Source organism: Aspergillus udagawae, assembly GCF_001078395.1.
Source record: "Aspergillus udagawae IFM 46973 DNA, scaffold_6, whole genome shotgun sequence".
In the NCBI taxonomy this organism is placed as follows: domain Eukaryota; kingdom Fungi; phylum Ascomycota; class Eurotiomycetes; order Eurotiales; family Aspergillaceae; genus Aspergillus; species Aspergillus udagawae.
This window is the reverse complement of record NW_025091269.1, coordinates 2,558,575-2,576,296: the sequence shown is the minus strand read 5'-3', so window position 1 is coordinate 2,576,296 and position 17,722 is coordinate 2,558,575. Positions and strand designations below refer to the sequence as shown.

At 48.8% G+C, this 17,722-nt stretch overlaps 6 protein-coding genes across 6 annotated transcripts; 4 read left to right on the top strand and 2 right to left on the bottom strand.

Moving 5' to 3' along the window:
* Window positions 1–8: 8 nt before the first annotated feature.
* Aud_008668 (kinetochore Spc25 family protein) lies at window positions 9–846 on the bottom strand (the record flags this gene model as incomplete). The annotated part of the gene is made up of 2 exons (XM_043293538.1): window positions 9–553; window positions 615–846. 2 exons carry the CDS (start codon window positions 844–846, stop codon window positions 9–11), a joined length of 777 nt encoding a protein of 258 aa, XP_043149473.1.
* A 998-nt stretch (window positions 847–1,844) lies between these two features.
* Window positions 1,845–4,517, top strand: Aud_008667 (uncharacterized protein; the record flags this gene model as incomplete). The annotated part of the gene is made up of 3 exons (XM_043293537.1): window positions 1,845–2,694; window positions 2,748–3,441; window positions 3,500–4,517. 3 exons carry the CDS (start codon window positions 1,845–1,847, stop codon window positions 4,515–4,517), a joined length of 2,562 nt encoding a protein of 853 aa, XP_043149472.1.
* Window positions 4,518–5,117: 600 nt separating this feature from the next.
* Window positions 5,118–5,465, top strand: Aud_008666 (copper metallochaperone ATX1; the record flags this gene model as incomplete). The annotated part of the gene is made up of 2 exons (XM_043293536.1): window positions 5,118–5,205; window positions 5,314–5,465. 2 exons carry the CDS (start codon window positions 5,118–5,120, stop codon window positions 5,463–5,465), a joined length of 240 nt encoding a protein of 79 aa, XP_043149471.1.
* A 1,049-nt stretch (window positions 5,466–6,514) lies between these two features.
* Aud_008665 (uncharacterized protein) lies at window positions 6,515–8,766 on the bottom strand (the record flags this gene model as incomplete). Its single annotated transcript, XM_043293535.1, has 3 exons — window positions 6,515–7,073; window positions 7,120–8,501; window positions 8,566–8,766. The coding sequence occupies 3 exons, from the start codon at window positions 8,764–8,766 to the stop codon at window positions 6,515–6,517; spliced, it is 2,142 nt and encodes a 713-aa protein (XP_043149470.1).
* Window positions 8,767–11,167: 2,401 nt separating this feature from the next.
* On the top strand, window positions 11,168–13,536 carry Aud_008664 (RING finger and CHY zinc finger domain-containing protein; the record flags this gene model as incomplete). The annotated part of the gene is made up of 3 exons (XM_043293534.1): window positions 11,168–12,427; window positions 12,493–12,857; window positions 12,909–13,536. 3 exons carry the CDS (start codon window positions 11,168–11,170, stop codon window positions 13,534–13,536), a joined length of 2,253 nt encoding a protein of 750 aa, XP_043149469.1.
* An 880-nt stretch (window positions 13,537–14,416) lies between these two features.
* On the top strand, window positions 14,417–16,886 carry Aud_008663 (glycoside hydrolase family 127 protein; the record flags this gene model as incomplete). The annotated part of the gene is made up of 6 exons (XM_043293533.1): window positions 14,417–14,922; window positions 14,979–15,332; window positions 15,436–15,766; window positions 15,842–16,273; window positions 16,353–16,574; window positions 16,632–16,886. 6 exons carry the CDS (start codon window positions 14,417–14,419, stop codon window positions 16,884–16,886), a joined length of 2,100 nt encoding a protein of 699 aa, XP_043149468.1.
* Between the last annotated feature and the right edge of the window lie 836 nt (window positions 16,887–17,722).

Here is a 17,722-nt window from a genome sequence, read left to right as displayed (position 1 = left end):
GAATCACCCTACTTGAGCGATTCGACAAGTAGCCTGCGCATCCTTTTCAAAAAAGCCCCAAAATCACGATCCTCGTTCAAGAGGTCGACTTCCCGCTCCAGAGGTTCTCTATCCACTTTCGGCCGCGTATGGAAGACTTCGTAATCGCGACTGGCGGTTCCTAGTTCGAACCACGCCTCCGTGTCCCAATCTTTCTCCAGAAGGTGACTGTAGACGAATTTCAACCGATCTTCTCGTCCAGCACCTTCGATACGCAAACATAGATAATCCTGCCAGAATTCTAATTCTGGAACATTCAATCGGGATTGTGCATCTAGATGCCGGGCATGAGCCTTCTGGGCTTCTAATTTCTGGTTGATGGCATTCTGAGTTTCTTCAATTTGCTGCTTCAGACGGTCGCGCTTCGCCAGACGAGAGTCGCGTTCTAATGCGACAGACGAGATAGCAGCGTGCATTTCGGCTGCCTCAGCCGCTTCTTTCTGGAGGGTCTGTTCGTGCGTCTGGGCCTTGAGATTAATGATCTCAATATCTCTTTGTCGCATGCGCTGATCCTCTAAACTCGGGATTAGCGACTTATACTTTTGTTGAACGTCTTCTGGATGATTGGTACACACCCTGTAACTCTGCCAACCCTATCCTGAATTGGTTTCGCTCTTCTAGCACTTGTTTCCGACCTCGCTCAATGAAAGCATCGAAGCGAGCGGTGAACTGAGCCATACGGCTACGCAAATCCTCGAATCCAAAATTGATGGTAGGTAGCGTGTCTGCCATCGATGGTGCGTCTGCTGTTGCGAGTGGCGGTCGCACACCACTCGTCGAAAGCGAAGGTTCGAACGAAGACGACATTTTGAACAGGATTTCTGAGAGTCCGAATCCGCCGTATATATTCTCAAGTCGTCGCACCAGTCCAGAGAAAATTACCTAATGTGGTTGATAAGTCAAGAAATATATCCGTGTCGCGTTATTGAGAAGTGACTATCTACTCCGGACGCTACCTGGTGTTTGTTGTTGCGGCGCAACTGCCGAAGCTAACGGGGCTTGGCAATAGGTACCTCAGTAAAAAAGTCCAGAAGCCGCTGGACTGAACAACTCTTGTCCTTCTCCCTCTCCATTCGAATAGCAAGCCAGCCATCACTTCCACCATCGAAGATTGTCTATTTTGACATGGTGTCGAGACATCTTGGTTCTATCTCTAAACAGGATCTATGCAAAGTTTAGTTCTCTGGAGCAGCAAACACCACCTCAACCATTGACAGTTCGACATGCTCACCCTGTTTGATATCGGACATATCAGTAAGAGTACAGAAACGCCCAATGGATGAATATTCTACCAGTGCTCTACATTATGGGCACTTGGGAAGAGCGATTTATCAGCCGGAAACACGAGCTTGGACATTTTCTAGAACACTTGCCCGGTGTAAGTGAAACCTTTGAAGCAAAGAGAAAGGTCGTGAAGAATATTTTGGGCTTGCAATGTTCTAACTCAGTAGCAAGCACCTCTCCTCGTCTATACAGGAGTTACGAAGACTACCATTGTCTCACCATTGACGGCGCCACAGTCTTCGCTCATAGAGAATAAAAGCTTGTTACCTAGAGTTCACCCTGAATTAGCCGCTTGTTGGCCTTTAGTCGATAATGAGACAGTTTCCCACATTATTACGACAGCAGGTGAATTATGCGACCCTTTGGTGTCCTCTCTTTTCGACTTGGGGAATGCAGTGGATATCGAGAATCATGAGTCAGGCAATCGGGTAGTCCCGATCGCCATCACTGTCGGGGGAGAATGTTGCAATGTCATTTCATTCCGGAAGATAGAAGAAGGAACTGCTGAACTGAAGCACGGAATGAAAGCTCGAATCCGGATCCCGGTGATCGGAGATACTGAGTGTACCGAATGGTCCGCAGGAGGTGCCCCCGTCCGCCAAATATGCTTTGCGCGGACGGTAGAAGAGAAGCCGACATGGGCCGCCGCTCGCTTTCCTCATTCAACGATTGTGTTCAGACCTCTGTATCGTAGGAAGCCGGTTTCTGTGTACATCTACCAGGATGGTGACCGTGTGGTTCCGAGCCATACACAATCCTCGCGCCTTGACGCGAACCCATTGATCGAGATTTCGCACTCCCAAACGGGAGGTTATGCGCATGCCGACGTCACTTTTAACCCCTGGTATCAGAAACAATTGGCCATTGTCGATGAGAGAGGAAATTGGAGCGTCTGGGAAATGGTAGGTCGGCATAGACGAGGTAAGGGCAATTGGACTGCGTCGTGCGTCAAGTCCGGCTCATTACCATGGCTTGACCTTGGCCATGCTCAGAATATCAACTCCTCTCCTCGACATGATGGATGGGCAGTAATCGAATGGGTGGGCGACGTCAACAGCTTCATTGTGTCGGACCGACGTTGTCCCATACTTTATCGGACAGAGGGTAATGAAACTCTGCCTTTTGCGATAGAACTTGAGCTCAAGAGGAAATCAGAGTGGATTTTAGATGTCAAGAGAAGTGCTTGCAATGTGTCACAAGTGTTCATTCTGACAACATCACGTATATTTTGGCTTGATGTTTCTTCCGTTCTCGTCGCAGACCCTCAAAATGATGCTTCAAGGCCGTCTCTGTTACCCATTCTATCTTGGCGCCATTTTAGAGATTCGGAGGACATGACATTGCGTTTGGCCTCTCTTGTCATTTCTGAAGGTATGCCTTTACTCTTGTCTTTCACAGTAACACGCTAACAATATGCTTTGAAGAATTGTATCTCGTCTTGTATTCTCGGCTTAATCATGTGGTATTGGGGTATCGGGTTCCAGTTGCATGGGATGGATACATGCATCTGACATGCATATCGGACCCGTTCATTCTAGAGATCCCTCCCGTATCTGAAGAGAACTCAGAAACTCAGATCTCACCGAATGCAGCTCAGTTCTCAACTCTGGTTCTCCGGGAGATTGCACATGCACCATCTGCCGGGAGCAAGGAGCAATACGATGCCACCGCCAAAATCATAAAGCTGTTCACAATAGACTCGCGTCTGGCGGTCCGGGAGTCGATGTACATTGGCCCGGCAGGTGAGAATGGGGTTAATGCAGATAATCAGCAGTTGGGAAAGGATGCCTTGCGTTTAAGGAAGCGCTATCCCGGAGTTCGGAGAAAGCAGTCTACTCGCTCGCGGGATGACTTTGTGGTCGACGACTGGGATGAGTCTGTAGTGAGCAGGGGAACTTTCACGGTCGCAGATACGGGGATTTCTCACATAACGCCACTGGCCACTACCCAATGGACAACTGATTATAGCTCAATCTACGCCATTGCCTTCGGGAAGGTAATTGGGGGGCCAAGTGACGCCGTCGAAGAACAAGACAGAGGCTTCCAAGAGTCTATCAAGGAACTGAAGGACAGAATGGCCTCCGCAGACTTGGCTCATCTTTCTAACAATAAGACCTTGTAGGCTCTGTCAACGTCGGATGTATACTTTATGATTCTATTGCTGACACCTTAACAGGTTAGAAGTCCTTGCCGGCAGTCCTCTGCTAGACGACATCGACCAGAATGCTCATGATTATGATGAATTTCTTGATGAATTTCTGGCTCCGAGAATGTCGCGCAATCTCCTGGCAAGCAGTCAACTAGCAATTTTTCCCCAGCAGTCGTTGGACCTATTCGAATCCTCAAAGGTGGAACTGGTCGACCTCTACGATCGGTTAGTTAATGACTGGCTTTCAACCCTTCAGCACGACATCCCGGGGCGCACGCGAATTATGAAAGAAAGGGTCATTCGCAAAGTGGCAGCAGAGCTTGCTCTGACGCAGCCCATGTTACAGCGTAAGCCGCTCAACGAAGCAGGTATCGGGCGTTCGACGGAAAACACCAATCATGAAACAATTGATGACTTGTCGCCCATGCCAGTCAATCCGCCTTCATCTCTCGAAATTGGTAAACGACTCTTATCCGTACCAAGAGTGATTTCTAGTGATTATGCACTGGAGCCGGCAGCCAGCAAAACTACTATTCAGAGTAACTTTTTGGCAGAAGAGCAAGGAGTATCCAAGAGCACAAGCGGAACGGAGCCTGTCTACTGTGGACTAGCTTCGATGACAACCTTCCACACCCAGCGTCCACCAAGTGGAGCTATGGCAAACTTGCTTTCTCATTGGCAGGTAGGTAGCGACCCGGCCACGTATAGTTGGCAAAGGATGGCGCAGACGCTGGAGGAAGAGGATTTGCAACGTGCCTCTAAAGCGACAACACCGAAACCGCGCCCGCGGAAAAAGGCATCGCAAGGCACTCCATTGAATTCATCACAGCTGCCTCCCGTATCCTCCAACGCCCTTGCCGCTCGAGAATGGGGTAGCCAGCCAGAGGGCGGCGAGCCGTCCAGAATGTTAAGATTTCAAAGTAGTCAAGCTATGGAGGAGGATCTACCGATGACCCAGGTAGAAAGAGGTACGTTTGGAGGTCGAGAAGCCAGTCGGAAAACTTTCATGAAGGCGAGGAAAAAGAAAAGAGCAGCTGGCTTTTAAAGGACAAGTGGAGTGTAGAAAGTTCTGAAAGTAGAATATTGCAGGGGCCCGTTCAGGATCAAGAATGACGAGAAGTAATTCCCACAGAGACGAATCGATACTATCTGTTTACCAACGTTGCAGTTAGCGAGCGACCACTCTACAGATGACTTTGGAGAACCGACAGCTGAACAGTAGAACCAAGGATGTCTCTTTACAGGCTTTAGCGTAGTATGAGTGATTTTTGCGTGATTCCCTCGATGGACACTGAGCGATCGGGGGGATGCTTATAAATAGACTCTTCGTCTCTGTTTGAGGAGGCATATGTCTTCTACAAAATCTCCTCAATCATTTCAGACTGGTCCCATTTGCAATCAAAATAATTGATATTCTTCCCCTACTACTCTCGTGTAATTGCAAATCCATTTCTCTGAACGTTTCATCAACAGTGGTTTGCAGGTGCTGTTAAAGCCCCCATTACCCCTCTATCTTAAGCGGCTACGTATCAGATCCGTTATCAATCTTCAATACCCCTCAACCGTCGAGAGCACATATTTTTGGTTTGACCCAGTTATTTGTCCATCAAAACCCATCCATCAGGTCCCTGATTCTTTGTACACCATGTCTGAGCATCAGTACAAATTCAATGTCTCCATGAGCTGTGGTGGCTGCTCAGGCGCTGTGGAGCGTGTCTTGAAGAAGCTGGATGGTAAGAGTGACCAAAAATAACACGGGTTGTCCTCCCGCAACTCCAATACAACCTTCCTCATTCTCTTGCTCAGCGGCAAACTGATCCGTCCTTTCCTGTTATTCGTAGGCGTGAAGTCTTTCGACGTGAGCCTGGACTCACAGACCGCCCTTGTCAAGACAGAACCCACTGTTTCCTACGAGACTGTATTGGCGACGATCAAGAAGACAGGGAAGACGGTCAACTCTGGAGAGGCTGATGGAATACCCATGAATGTTTGATTTCGGTGCAGCGCCCGTCTCCGGTTCCATCATTTGGACAAATTAAGGCCGTGGTCGAAGTTGGTACAGGTCATAAGCTCATCAGTTGGGATTATGATGCTCACCAGGGCCGATAATACTTGATCATATGGTAACAGCTGGTTTTCATGCAGTCTATCTTCTTTGCTCTTCTCACCATGTTTCAAAATCGACGCCGATTGCATAGCGTGCTCGTTACTCCGGCTTGGTTTGTGTCTGGGAATCATAGTTGTTACATGCGATCGTTTTCCAAACGCTAGGCCATATATTTTTTGAATGGTTTCTCTGTAGACTCGATTTGCGAACATTTTAACACAACTAACCGCATACCATCACTGGGTTGTTACAACGGTGCCGCTGGACTAGCATTGATGAACTCGTACATAATCATAAAGGACACACAACTGGGTATCATTCGCATCAACGCCGCAGAGTTTGAGAGTGCATGGAACACTTCATGATAAAATAGACAAAGAAACATCCTCCGGCTAAGAACAAATCAGCAGCAGCTAGACAATCCCGCCACTGTCTAATCCACGATAAGGACTGTCCGTCCTTCTGAAACAGGATAATGCAGCCTAGAGTCGCCTGATCTCCTCAAATATGCGGAATGTCGCTGTTCTCTCGGTGGTGGTAGGTTAAAACGAGCTTCTTGACTTGATCTATAGAAACATCAGCTCACAGTGTTTGGAACGGAGAAAGGTCAAGAGGGAAGGTTGGTGAAATGTAGGCAGGCATTTCCACCAAGAAAAGGTTCTGGTCGAGGTCATACCCTATCTGTTGCAATTGTGGTTCGCCACCTCTGCCATCCCGATCAAGTGCAAGAGAGGAACCGTATGTTTCATGTCGACTGTAGCAGCTAGTGCCCCAATCATCCACAAGAACTTGATCATCAGCGCGCCGACTGATTTCCGCGCCTCGATGATTTGGAGCTGTACGTGGTGGATTGACGAGTGTACTATATGGCAGATTAATCGATTCCCTGCTTGAGTAGTGTCGAAGGTGGTCATTAGTTGGTCCAGGAAGAGAATCTATAGGTCCAGTTGCTTGCACATGGCCGTGCTGGCGTTGGCTAACCAATCGTACATCATCACTATAATCAATAGGACGTACGAAGTCATCGGCATATATGCTGCTTTTGGAGGCCCCATAAGGATCAAAGGTCCGATGATGATGATGCCCAAAATCCTGCGAAACTGGCATATAGGTCGCTTCGCTAGCTTGTTCTTGATGGATTCGACGATCTCCATAAACACGTCTAGCTTCTGAAGCCGTGTCAGGCAGCTTTGAGACACCATTATATCTCTCATTTGCAGGGGCAGAACCATAGCCGGCACCTGATGAAACGTGAGTTTGCCCAGAAGATCTGTGAAAAGGATACAGCTCCCGATACTGCTCCAGCTGGTGCTTCGGCTGATGCTCCCAGGCCGTTTTGCTTTTAAAGTTAGAATATTGCCATTGATCAACCACAACTTCTGGGACGGGTTGTGTGGCATAGTTAGAGGGGCCTTGGGATTCCCCTGGATAGCGCTCTGCAAGGTAAGGGGATTTGACGGGTACCATATATCTCCTACGGATCGGAGCCCCACTCTGGGAAGTAAATGACCTTGGGGAGGCATTTCCCAAATAAACATACTGCTGTTTCGCATGAGTATCCACAGGAACAATGGGCTCAACATCGGAGCGAGGCTCAATGTAAGTTGCAGGGTCGTGGTTGGCCACACGTCTTCTTTTCGACGCTGGAATCCGAGTAACATCTGATTCTCTCTGAGGTAATGAGTCTTGCGGGGCCGGGCGGCGTGGTGTTACTGATCGAATAGTGAATCCTCCCGATATCCTCCTGGTAAGTTGATCTAGGTGGGCATTTGGTGGACACCTTATTTGCTGGAGGGAAGGCGGGGTCTCAATAGAGGGTAATACATGATCCTGCGGGTTCGGCTGCATTCCAAGGTATGGAGGACCAGGAATTCTTGACATAGCACCGGATGGGACTCTGCTCCGTCCTTGGATCTCTGTGGGACCACCGACGAAGACAGGGGTATTCGGAGAATTAAGCCGCTGGTCCAAACGCGCTCTCTGTTGATCAGTTGAAATGTGTTCCACTAAATCTCGATCCGCCAAGCGACTGGCATCGCTTCTCTGATTTGGTAAATGCACAAGTCTTTCCAGATTAGATGGCTCATGAGATATCAATGGAGGCCTTATATGGGTCTTCTGTGCGTCCTCATGACCGGACCGCTCGGCATCGGTTCTCTGCAAACTTACACGATTCTCCACCAATGGCCGCGTCAGAGTTCTCCTTTGTCCATGGTCAAGGGTTTTTGCTTTAGATGTGATGTACGGGCCAACAGAGACGTGGCGGAGTGTTGTTATGGGTCGATGAGAGGCAGCCCCTGGGTCAAATGTGATACTTTCCTGTACGGGCTGTTGTGCGGTCAACAATGGCCCTCGATGGCCGGTGGAATCTGCGTAAAACCTATGCTGGTAAGTCCCTTTTCTGTATCGGTTGAGGGCACGGTCCCAAGCATGATATCTGCTGAAGCCACGACGATCGATCCGCTGCTTTTTCGGCGATTCAGGGATGAAACGGAAACCAGGCGGAGGTTCATCATCTGAGATGTCCAAATGGGATTCCTGCACGGTTGGGTGAGCGAAGTTGACCGTCCTCGTGTGCAGTTCCTCTGCTCGTTGGTGGCTAGAGACGATTTCGATACTGTGATCTCGATTGACCGAACGAGAGACCTCTCCTTCCTCGGCATCACTGTCGTCATCATCGGATATCACAATGACCTCGCGAAAAACATCCTCAAGAACCGTCTTTCCGTTTTCATCGTCACCTCGCCATTCCACTAACTTAGCTAAAGTGGGCTCTTCAACCGCGCTTCGGGCTTCGTGAAACGATGTTGTCTTTAGAAGTCGATCGTAATCAGTGTAGATATGCCTTATGTGTGCAACGACAGCTAGTTGTGCCCGACGTGCTAGGGGTAATTCAACAGCCGTACCGACTTTGCGTTGGCCCTTGACTCGAATTCAGTAAACAATAGACGAGCCGCTGCTTTCGCACCCGATTTGATCTTCATACCTTCTGGAACGCTGTCTTGATGATCTGATTCAGATCGTTGTCGGGTATATTTGGAAAGAGGTCTCTCAGCACGTCCCTAGCCTCGGTGTTGATTGTTATTTGTGAAGCCTCAGGGTTAGCATGTCTGCTTTCACCAGCAGCAGCGTTGCTGTAAACAGGCATTACATTCCCAGTTGCTGTGAGTTGTAAACCCAGATCCATACACACAGTTGCGACAACAGCGCTTGGAAAGTGATACCCAATGCGGTGCACATGTTGAGAAAGGTTGTGGGTGTGCATATGAGGAGTTGTCTAATCATTGATATGAGAACCGGGCGAGAGCAGAGAGAAACAAAAGGACTGCGAAGATGACAGAGGAACAGGGAGGTTGGTAACAAGCATACCGTGACAGCATAGACTTTCAGACCATCTTTTCGGCATAATTCCTTACACGCACCTGTGAGCTGGGGGTTGCCTGCGGGGATGAAAGTGTAGCCGGGTGGTGCTTTAGCTTCGAATGATATCTGTCTTTGCCGTCAAGCCCATTCCTCAACGTACTAAACAGGGAAGGGAGCATACAACACTCCGAAGCTTCTTTTTCTCCTGTGTGATAGATTCAAGGATCACCTTATGCTTTCGGAGAGTCCGCTTGGTGGTCCTACTTGGAAGACGCCTGGCTAAAGCCGAGGCAGGTCTCCGAAATACTCGGACCATATTGCGACTGAACGTCAGCTCTTTTTCAAAGACTACAGCAGACGGACAGCTTTCGATACTAAGAGCATCTTTATAATCAAATGGTGAATGGTCGATCGACTGGAAAAAGGACCCACTATATGGATCATCGAGGGGAAAAAAGGCAAATAGAACGAAACAAAGAAGAGGAGAGAAAAGTATTATGCTAATGCCGAATCTGTTAGTCAACCATGTCTACGCAAATGCGCGAGCTTGAACCGTGAATCGCAGCTCAGAGGACGAGATAGAAGAATGTTGGGCTTGTTTCTCTTCGGCCTCTGGATACACTCAAGCCAGAAAAGCGGAGAAAGCAAATGATTTGGAAATCAAGTTCGGTTCTCAAATGGCGAGCTTGAGACCAGTATATGTAGTTGTGGTAGTAGTTGGGTAGAGTGGTAAGATATAGAAAAGGTGGGAGGCGTCAACTGCATTTGCGGCCTAACACGCGGTAGGCGCCAAATCAAGTTAGCGCCCTCACCTGCTTGGTCCAATCCATCATACTGCAAGTGAACTTTCTTGGAACAAATTCCATAGGCTGAGTTGATTTATCTACGTTGCTTCTGAGGGGATGTTCACACTGAGAATTGGGTACCAATGAACTGTAAGGGGTTGCATTCGGATACAACCTCTTTGATTTCGGCACCTTTTCAATCCCTTGAAGTGCCCCGTACAGTTCATCGAGTGAGCTGTGAAGTTTAGATTCTCAAACCTGTGATGGAACAGAGAGCAGTCATCCATGCTTATCGGCATCTCTACCGACAAGGCCTCAAGTTGATTAACTATTCTGCTCCATCTCGGCAAGTTCTCCTTCGGACATTGCGATCAGCCTTTCTCTCTTCACCCGCTCGTGATTTCGATCCAAAGAAGGTAGCCAATACGTTGCGCTTCCTCCAACGCGCATCCGATGTCGCCGGATTGGAACACAAAATTGTGAAGAATCTTCTGATGGTCCGGTACTGGGAGCAACCACAGGTGAGAAAAGACGTGAAACTGTAAGGCTCGTCAGGCAGTCGCGAGGTCACCGGAGAAGCTGACTTTTGCGCTTCATATACAGCTTAAGAGGACTAGGCAATGACCGAAATGAATTTACCATACGCAAAGATGCCAATGAGCATTTCAATCGCACACTAATGCTACTGAATGAAAGCTTGGGGACATGTCTCAGGTGATTTACAGTCAAGGAGATTGTTCATGGGATATGGTCAGTTTCGAGTGCGTTGGCTCCCGACGAAACTGGACTTCCCTCCAAATACGTTCAGATCGCGGTTCTTGCTGAACGTAACCGCCTGGGTTGAAATTCGTCTCCTCAACCCTGGTTCGGCCTTGGACGTCAAAGCAGGCATGTTTATTGGACGATAATACCACATCTCCTGATATGAAATCATCTCCTAAAGGATAATGATTTCACGGGAGTAAGTAGAGATGTATTCATGACAGCACCAGGGCTCAATTCAATGGACATCACTCGGGTATGGTTGGTATTGATGTAAGATCTAGCAACCCTATACTTCTCTCATAGAGGAACCGTCACTATGATTCTGCCTGCAGAGAGGTAATTTCAGACGTAGCGATAGTTTGTATCGTAGTAAATTTGCCCCAATTTTCGAGTAAATACTCCGTATTCTTTGTTCATTATTGCCCAAGGTCGATTCGGACCCACTACTAAAGGTATCTATGTACCTCACGCTTAGGAGTGAGGCCGCCGTCATACCTTGTGATCTGGGACCCAGGCAACGAATCAGCGGCCAACCTGGGCACCAGCGCGTCACATGCCTTTTGTGCCCGTTCTGGTGACTTCTTAGAACTCAGGTTAATGACGGTTTCAAACCCAGATTTTTGAGTGGAATTTCGAACGATTGCTTCCAACGTCAGATGTTGTCTCAGGCCCTTCATGAGTGGGCTCATTTCTTCTTCACTGATCGAAACCATCGTTCGGCAAGCCCGTCGTCTCTCAAATCAGACAGATTCTCATCCGCCTTACGATGGCGATTCACTACCGATTACACGAAGCCGCAGCTCTTCAACGACTTACAACGGCGATGACCGCGCTGAGGTATCAGATAGGAGGGGTGATCACGAGACTTCGGCAGCAGAATTGAATGGAGATTGCTCGGATGCTGAAGCTACTCCTTTCGTACTTTCCCCACTGGCGTCGTCTGAACTGAGCAGTCGGCGCCATGATATATCACCAAGCCAGTCTCGTTTTGGAACCACTATTGTATCATCGCAGAGCCTTCATGGCCTGGGTGATTCTGAATATGTTGATAGCGTCCAAACGTACGCTGCACCTGAAGTGACGGGAGCTGACTCTCCACCTGTTTTCCCGCGAAATTTGGTCTTCGAGGCAAATACAAGTGCGCAGGAGTCACATCATTTGTCTGCCCGTAATGGCAATCTTGATGACATAGATGAACAGTTTTTGCTCCCGGAGGACGACGGAATGGGAGTTTTGAGAAAGAAGATCCATGCTATTCGGGATCTCCAATCTAGCAATGAGGAAAAAGCACGTATGATCCACGAGTTGATGACTGAGAGGTATAATGCTTCTCAGGGAAAGAAGAACTTAATATCAACCTCACCGACGGCACTGTCCCCATCTAGCCCCAAACTATCCGAGCGATCTGTGACTCCAATTTCTCCCTGCGGCAGCCGGTTCTCCGACCATGCGCCCACCAATCCAGCTTCAACAGCCTCGGCCAGCCACAATATCGAGGACACATACAAATTAACCGCCGAAGACCTGAGACCCACGTTCTTTCCGAAGCCCGAATCGAACTCGCCCGTGTGCGATTTTGAGGATGCGGATGTCGAGGACGTCGAGGAGGCCTGCTTGGGCTGCCCACATTATAAAAGGAACGTCAAACTACAATGCTTTGCGTGCAAAAAATGGTATACTTGTCGTTTCTGCCATGATGAGGTAGAAGATCATCACCTCGATCGACCGAAGACGGAGAACATGCTGTGCATGCTCTGTGGACATGCTCAGCCTGCCGCAGCAGTCTGTCGGCAATGCGGTGAACATGCTGCACAATACTATTGCAATATCTGCAAACTCTGGGATAACGATTCGAACAAAAGTATTTACCACTGCAATGATTGTGGTATCTGCCGTATCGGTCAGGGTCTCGGAAAGGATTTCTTTCACTGCAGGGTAAGAAAGCCTCGGATAGACAAATATGGTTCTGTATTTCTTCTTAAGTGCTGACCTAGAAGCAGACGTGTAGTGTGTGTTTGCCTATCTCGATAGAAAACACCCATCGATGTATCGAGCGCTCCACTCAATGCGACTGTCCAATTTGTGGAGATTATATGTTTACGTCTCCTGACACTGTTGTCTTCATGCGCTGCGGGCACAGTATTCACCAAAAATGCCTTTCTGAGTACTCCAAGAGTTCTTACCGATGCCCCATATGCAGCAAAACCATTGCCAACATGGAATCGACTTTCCGAAACCTGGATCGCACAATTCAGGGTCAGCCCATGCCCGCAGAGTTCAAGGATACTAGCGCACTGATTCACTGCAATGATTGTGGCGCGAAATCAGTTGTCCGATATCACTGGTTAGGTTTGAAATGTGACATGTAAGCGCCTAACACGCTCTGTTTGTCATCACAAATCTAATTGATAATCAGGTGCGAATCATACAATACTGCCCAGATCCGCCTGCTACATGGCGAAGTCTCGGATTCCCTTGATCGGGTTGGCGGAAATAACAGGGATGTGTCTGCTTCTCTGATGCGGTCTTCCTCGCACGGTGCGGAAGAAGCAGCTACCATTTCATTGCCTCTCGCCCAGTTACGGGTTGATACGAGCTCTCCCCCTGGAGCAGGTTCGAGTCCACGACTTACCGCATCGTCATCTGGAGAGCAGAATGGACGCTTCTCCTCGTATAGCCTGACTCGAGGTCGTGCTGTCTCTCCAGTCATCAGTAACTATTTCGGACTGCCTCCGGACCGTGAGTCCAGCAGAGCGAAGTCAAGTCTACCCTTTTTCGGGGATCTTGCTGGAAAAGATAGTAATGACCATGCTGGTGGTAAGCTTAGTTTGTGGGGAACAAATATTAAATACAAATACGGCTTCCTCGACCGAGAAACAGAATCAGCCGACGGGGCCTCGGAGGTCGAGGAGGAAGAAAATGGCGGTGATGACGGTGACGACTCAACAGATGGCGAATCAATGGCAAGCGACGAAGTCGATTGTGGAGACCAAGAAGAAGACGATGATGAAGACGAAGGCATTGATATTTTTGGACACCGATGATTTCGCGATAACGCCCTGGTTCCCAGGGACCCTTGGATGCGTTGAGCGTTGCGGAGGCTGTCAAAGACAGCATTTGACAGTTTGCACGACAGGTTACGTATTAAGTCTGTCTAGCGGCATGGACACTATCGATGATTTACAAGGGGAGCTGTGAGGGCAGAAGCTGGCAGGCCCGCCTGCCTTCACGAAAAATGATTAATATAAATTACTCGGGCGTTCAGAGTTCCGTTAAATGAAACTACCAGATTTGCAACTGGAACAACACATATGAGTGTCACAATGGTGCAGAGCGATGTGGAATGTCCGATCTGCTTCCTTGATCACACATATTTGATACTGTTCCCGAGGAGTTTTGCATCACTAGCATACCGTGTGCGGCGCAAAAAGGAGTTTTGGAGGCATCCACAAGTCACACTGCTGGTGAAGTGTGTTTTTGTTATATTAAAGTACAACATGAGCGATTTCTGGTCACTGGTAACTTCTGGAGCATGTTCAGACAATATTTCCTTCGATTAGTAGTCTCTCACCGGTTCAGAAAGTCGTACATCTCAATATGAAAAGAGATGACTTCGTTCTCTCTCTCTCTCTCTGCGGCGCTATCGTCTTGTTCCTCGACCTCAACCACCTCTTTTGCTGTGGTCTTAAATGGTTGTAGTACGTTTAGGCCCCCGCCGGAGACAGATCTCCACCGGAAACTTGCACCCTCCTGCTTCTCCAACATCTCTAGCTTCGGCACGAAAGTCAACAGGATCTACTTAAGGCAACCCGGCAACGGAGGTGGAGTGTTCAGTGCCGTCGGTAATCGAAGGTTGAAAATGTCAGCGACGAAGCTTGTCCTCTGCAAGAATGAGGGGGAGGGGCCTGCTCAGTCCGTATCTGAATGCCGCAGCAGTATAAGGGAAGCCTAGCTCTCTCATACGGTAAAAAGGCCCTTGAATATAGTGACTGCTGCTCAACAATACCCGATTCTGCGTTCACTATGGAATATCCGCAGGAAAGCTTCAAAGCCACGATTTTCGCTGCGGACTCCTTTTGGGCCCATCGCCGACAAGTTGTTCGATCCCAGACACTACGGCACCAGCTGCAGATGCTGAAGGACACTGGACGGTATGACGCCTTCAAGTTGAAGTGGCATCCGAGCTACTCAGATCCGTGCACAGTGTGGCCGGTGCCCAATCACCTGTTTTGGGATTCGGATGTGGCCAAATGGATCGAGGGTGCTTGCTATTTTCTGATGGATTATCCAGACGAAGAAATAGATGCGGCCATCAGGGAGCTTGTGGAAATGATCCAGAACGCTCAGCAGTCGGACGGATATCTCAATATTCACTACACGGTAGTTGAACCTGGGAAGAGGTTTACCAACTTGCGTGACATGCATGAACTGTATGCTTTTGTCCTCCCTCATGCATCAGACCAAAAGCTAATCCTTTTTTGATTAGATACAATGCAGGACACCTTGTCGAAGCTGCGCTCGCTCACCGTCTCCTGTTCAAAAACGATGAATTGTTGTCGCCCATTCTGAAATATGTTGCGCTCCTTGCAGCTACCTTTGGAAACCAGGAGGGACAAAAGGCTGGCTATCCTGGTCATCCAGAAATTGAACTAGCCCTTCTGCGGCTGTATAAAGTAACAGAGGACCCTGAGCACCTTCGTCTGGCCCGTTTCTTTCTTGAGGAGCGTGGTAATCCCTCTGGCGGAAAAGAACGGCGGCATTACTATGATGTGGAGGCTGAGGCTCGAGGCGAGCGCAAGCATGAAGTGCCCGAAGCCTATCCAGTCGCGAGAAGCTACTGGTAAGTTCTCCCCTTTATTGCACCTGGAAGCAAACCAGGAATTTGTGTTCTGCAGCCCATATGCTTCGCTTGAGACCAGCTCTCGCTTATCTAGAATTGCCAGGTATCAACAAGCCCATGTCCCAATTACCCGACAGCAAACAATTGAGGGACACGCTGTCCGTGCCATGTACCTCCTAACCTCAGTTGCGGACCTTGTCCGCATCTGCGAGCCAAGCAGTGATGTGGCAAACAAGTTCTTGCCCGCTTTGCATCGACTCTGGTCGAACATGATTGAGAAGAAATCCTACGTGACGGGCGGTATTGGTGCCATGAAACAGTGGGAGGGTTTTGGCAATGATTATTTCTTACCCCATGGAACGGATGAGGGTGGCTGTTATGCGGAAACTTGCGCAGCAATTGGGGTGATGATGCTAGCTGAACGGTTATTACAGGTATCATAGCCCTTCCTTTGTCCAGGCTACTCTTTTGTTCATGGCTTGGTTACTTAACTAATGCCCTATACCAAGATTGAACTTCACGGCCACTATGCGGACATTTTGGAACTGTGTCTCTATAACGCAGTCCTAACAGGAATGAGCTTGGATGGAAAGGGGTTCACCTACGTAAATCAACTCGCCTCATCAGAAAAGGACCTGTCCCGGCGCTACGAATGGTTTGAGTGTGCCTGTTGTCCGCCCAACGTTACTCGAACGCTGGGCTGTCTGGGCGGTTATCTTTGGAGCTACAATGTCAACGACGAGAGACAGAAGGCTACCGTCAACGTACATCTTTATACCTCGGCTACGTTGCGCTTTCAGGCCGCGGACTCCAGGATCGAGATTACTCAGAAGACACAGTGGCCATGGCATGGTGATGTTTCTTTTTTAGTGAATATTGACGGCCCGCCAGTGAACCTGGAGCTGCGGCTGCGAATCCCTGGATGGGCAAGCACCTGGGAGGTTAGTAGATGATCCTTCTTCTACTTTGGCGGTTGTGCAGATTGAAGCAGTCGAGGATCTGAACAATTTTGTCAACCAGGTTACTCCGCAGCCTTCACGGCCGGATCTTCGTGATGGGTATCTGTATTTATCCTCAGACTGGATCCAGCAGCATGCAGAATTCCGCCTCAGCTGTCCGATGCGCCCCCGAATGGTAAGGCCACATCCATTAACGATGCAGCCTGTCGCCTACGTTACCCGCGGACCGATAGTGTACTGCGTCGAGGATGTGGACAATCCTTGGGAGAATAATCATTTTAAGGTATGAAGCGACATTCACCAAGAGATAAAGGGAAGCCGCAGCTGATGACCCCTGAAGACAATAATTTTCGACATGAATGCACCTTTGCAGGAAGAGGTGCGATCGAGTCCCGATCACCACGTGGGCATCATCGCCCAAGGTGGCTCTCGAGGAACTTTAAATACATCCCGGTGGAAGCGGCAGATTGTAGCTGAATCCGGCAATGTGGTCCCAATCAGCGAGGACGTGAGAGATTTGTGTTTTATACCTTATTATCTCCGAGCCAACAGAGGCGGAAAGGGACAGATGCGAGTGGGATTACGGGTTGAATAGAAAGTGGGGTGGAGGTGTGATCAGAAGAGATATATGCAGATTATTCATGTACTGTTGAGCGCTTTGATTGAGAAGGAGAAGTAAAGTAGTCTGAAGTGATGATTCGAAGGTAACATGCGTGCATATGAGGCCGCAACCGGATTTACCTGAAGTAGCCCCCCTGGGTGACTAGTGAAGATACGACGTGACCTCGAACACAATCAGCATGCATCAGTAGATCATAGCAAAATGTACCCCACAAGGAATCGAACTGCGAACAAATTCCTCAACGTCCATTTCTTTTCCTTTCCGATCCATACCAGTGACTCCTTACAGTAGGACTCTTTTCTGATTGCAGCCAGAACAGTGCTTAGGTAAGCGGCGGCTGCATTCGACATGCTTCTTTCTCGGGATGCTGCAATAATGCTGGCTGCTAAGTGGTAGATAGAAGCTTTAGATAGCCTTGCTTCAGCTTATCAGAACCCTCTCCGGAGATCAGCTGAAGACGTCCCTGCATTGTGACCTATGTTATAATCCTGATCATTAGGTTACTATTAATACCGGTGATGATGCCATCCCATGAACCGGGAATGAACGCATAGAGTGCTGGTATCGCAGATTGTCCCTACTTCTTATCCTTCTCTTATAATCTATCTACCATTCCTTCGTCCTTGTTGGTTACTTATCAAATAACAGGTCCAACTTGCTTTATATCCTGTTCTCCGCTCCTTCCTGCTGCCTTTCTCTTCCCTCCTCTCTGCTCCCCAGCATTCTATTCTGAAACGCAGCACGGATCTTCCCGCTCCCTGGCCATGTCCCAGTCTTTTGACTTCAAGACTTAATTCCTTCAACTCACT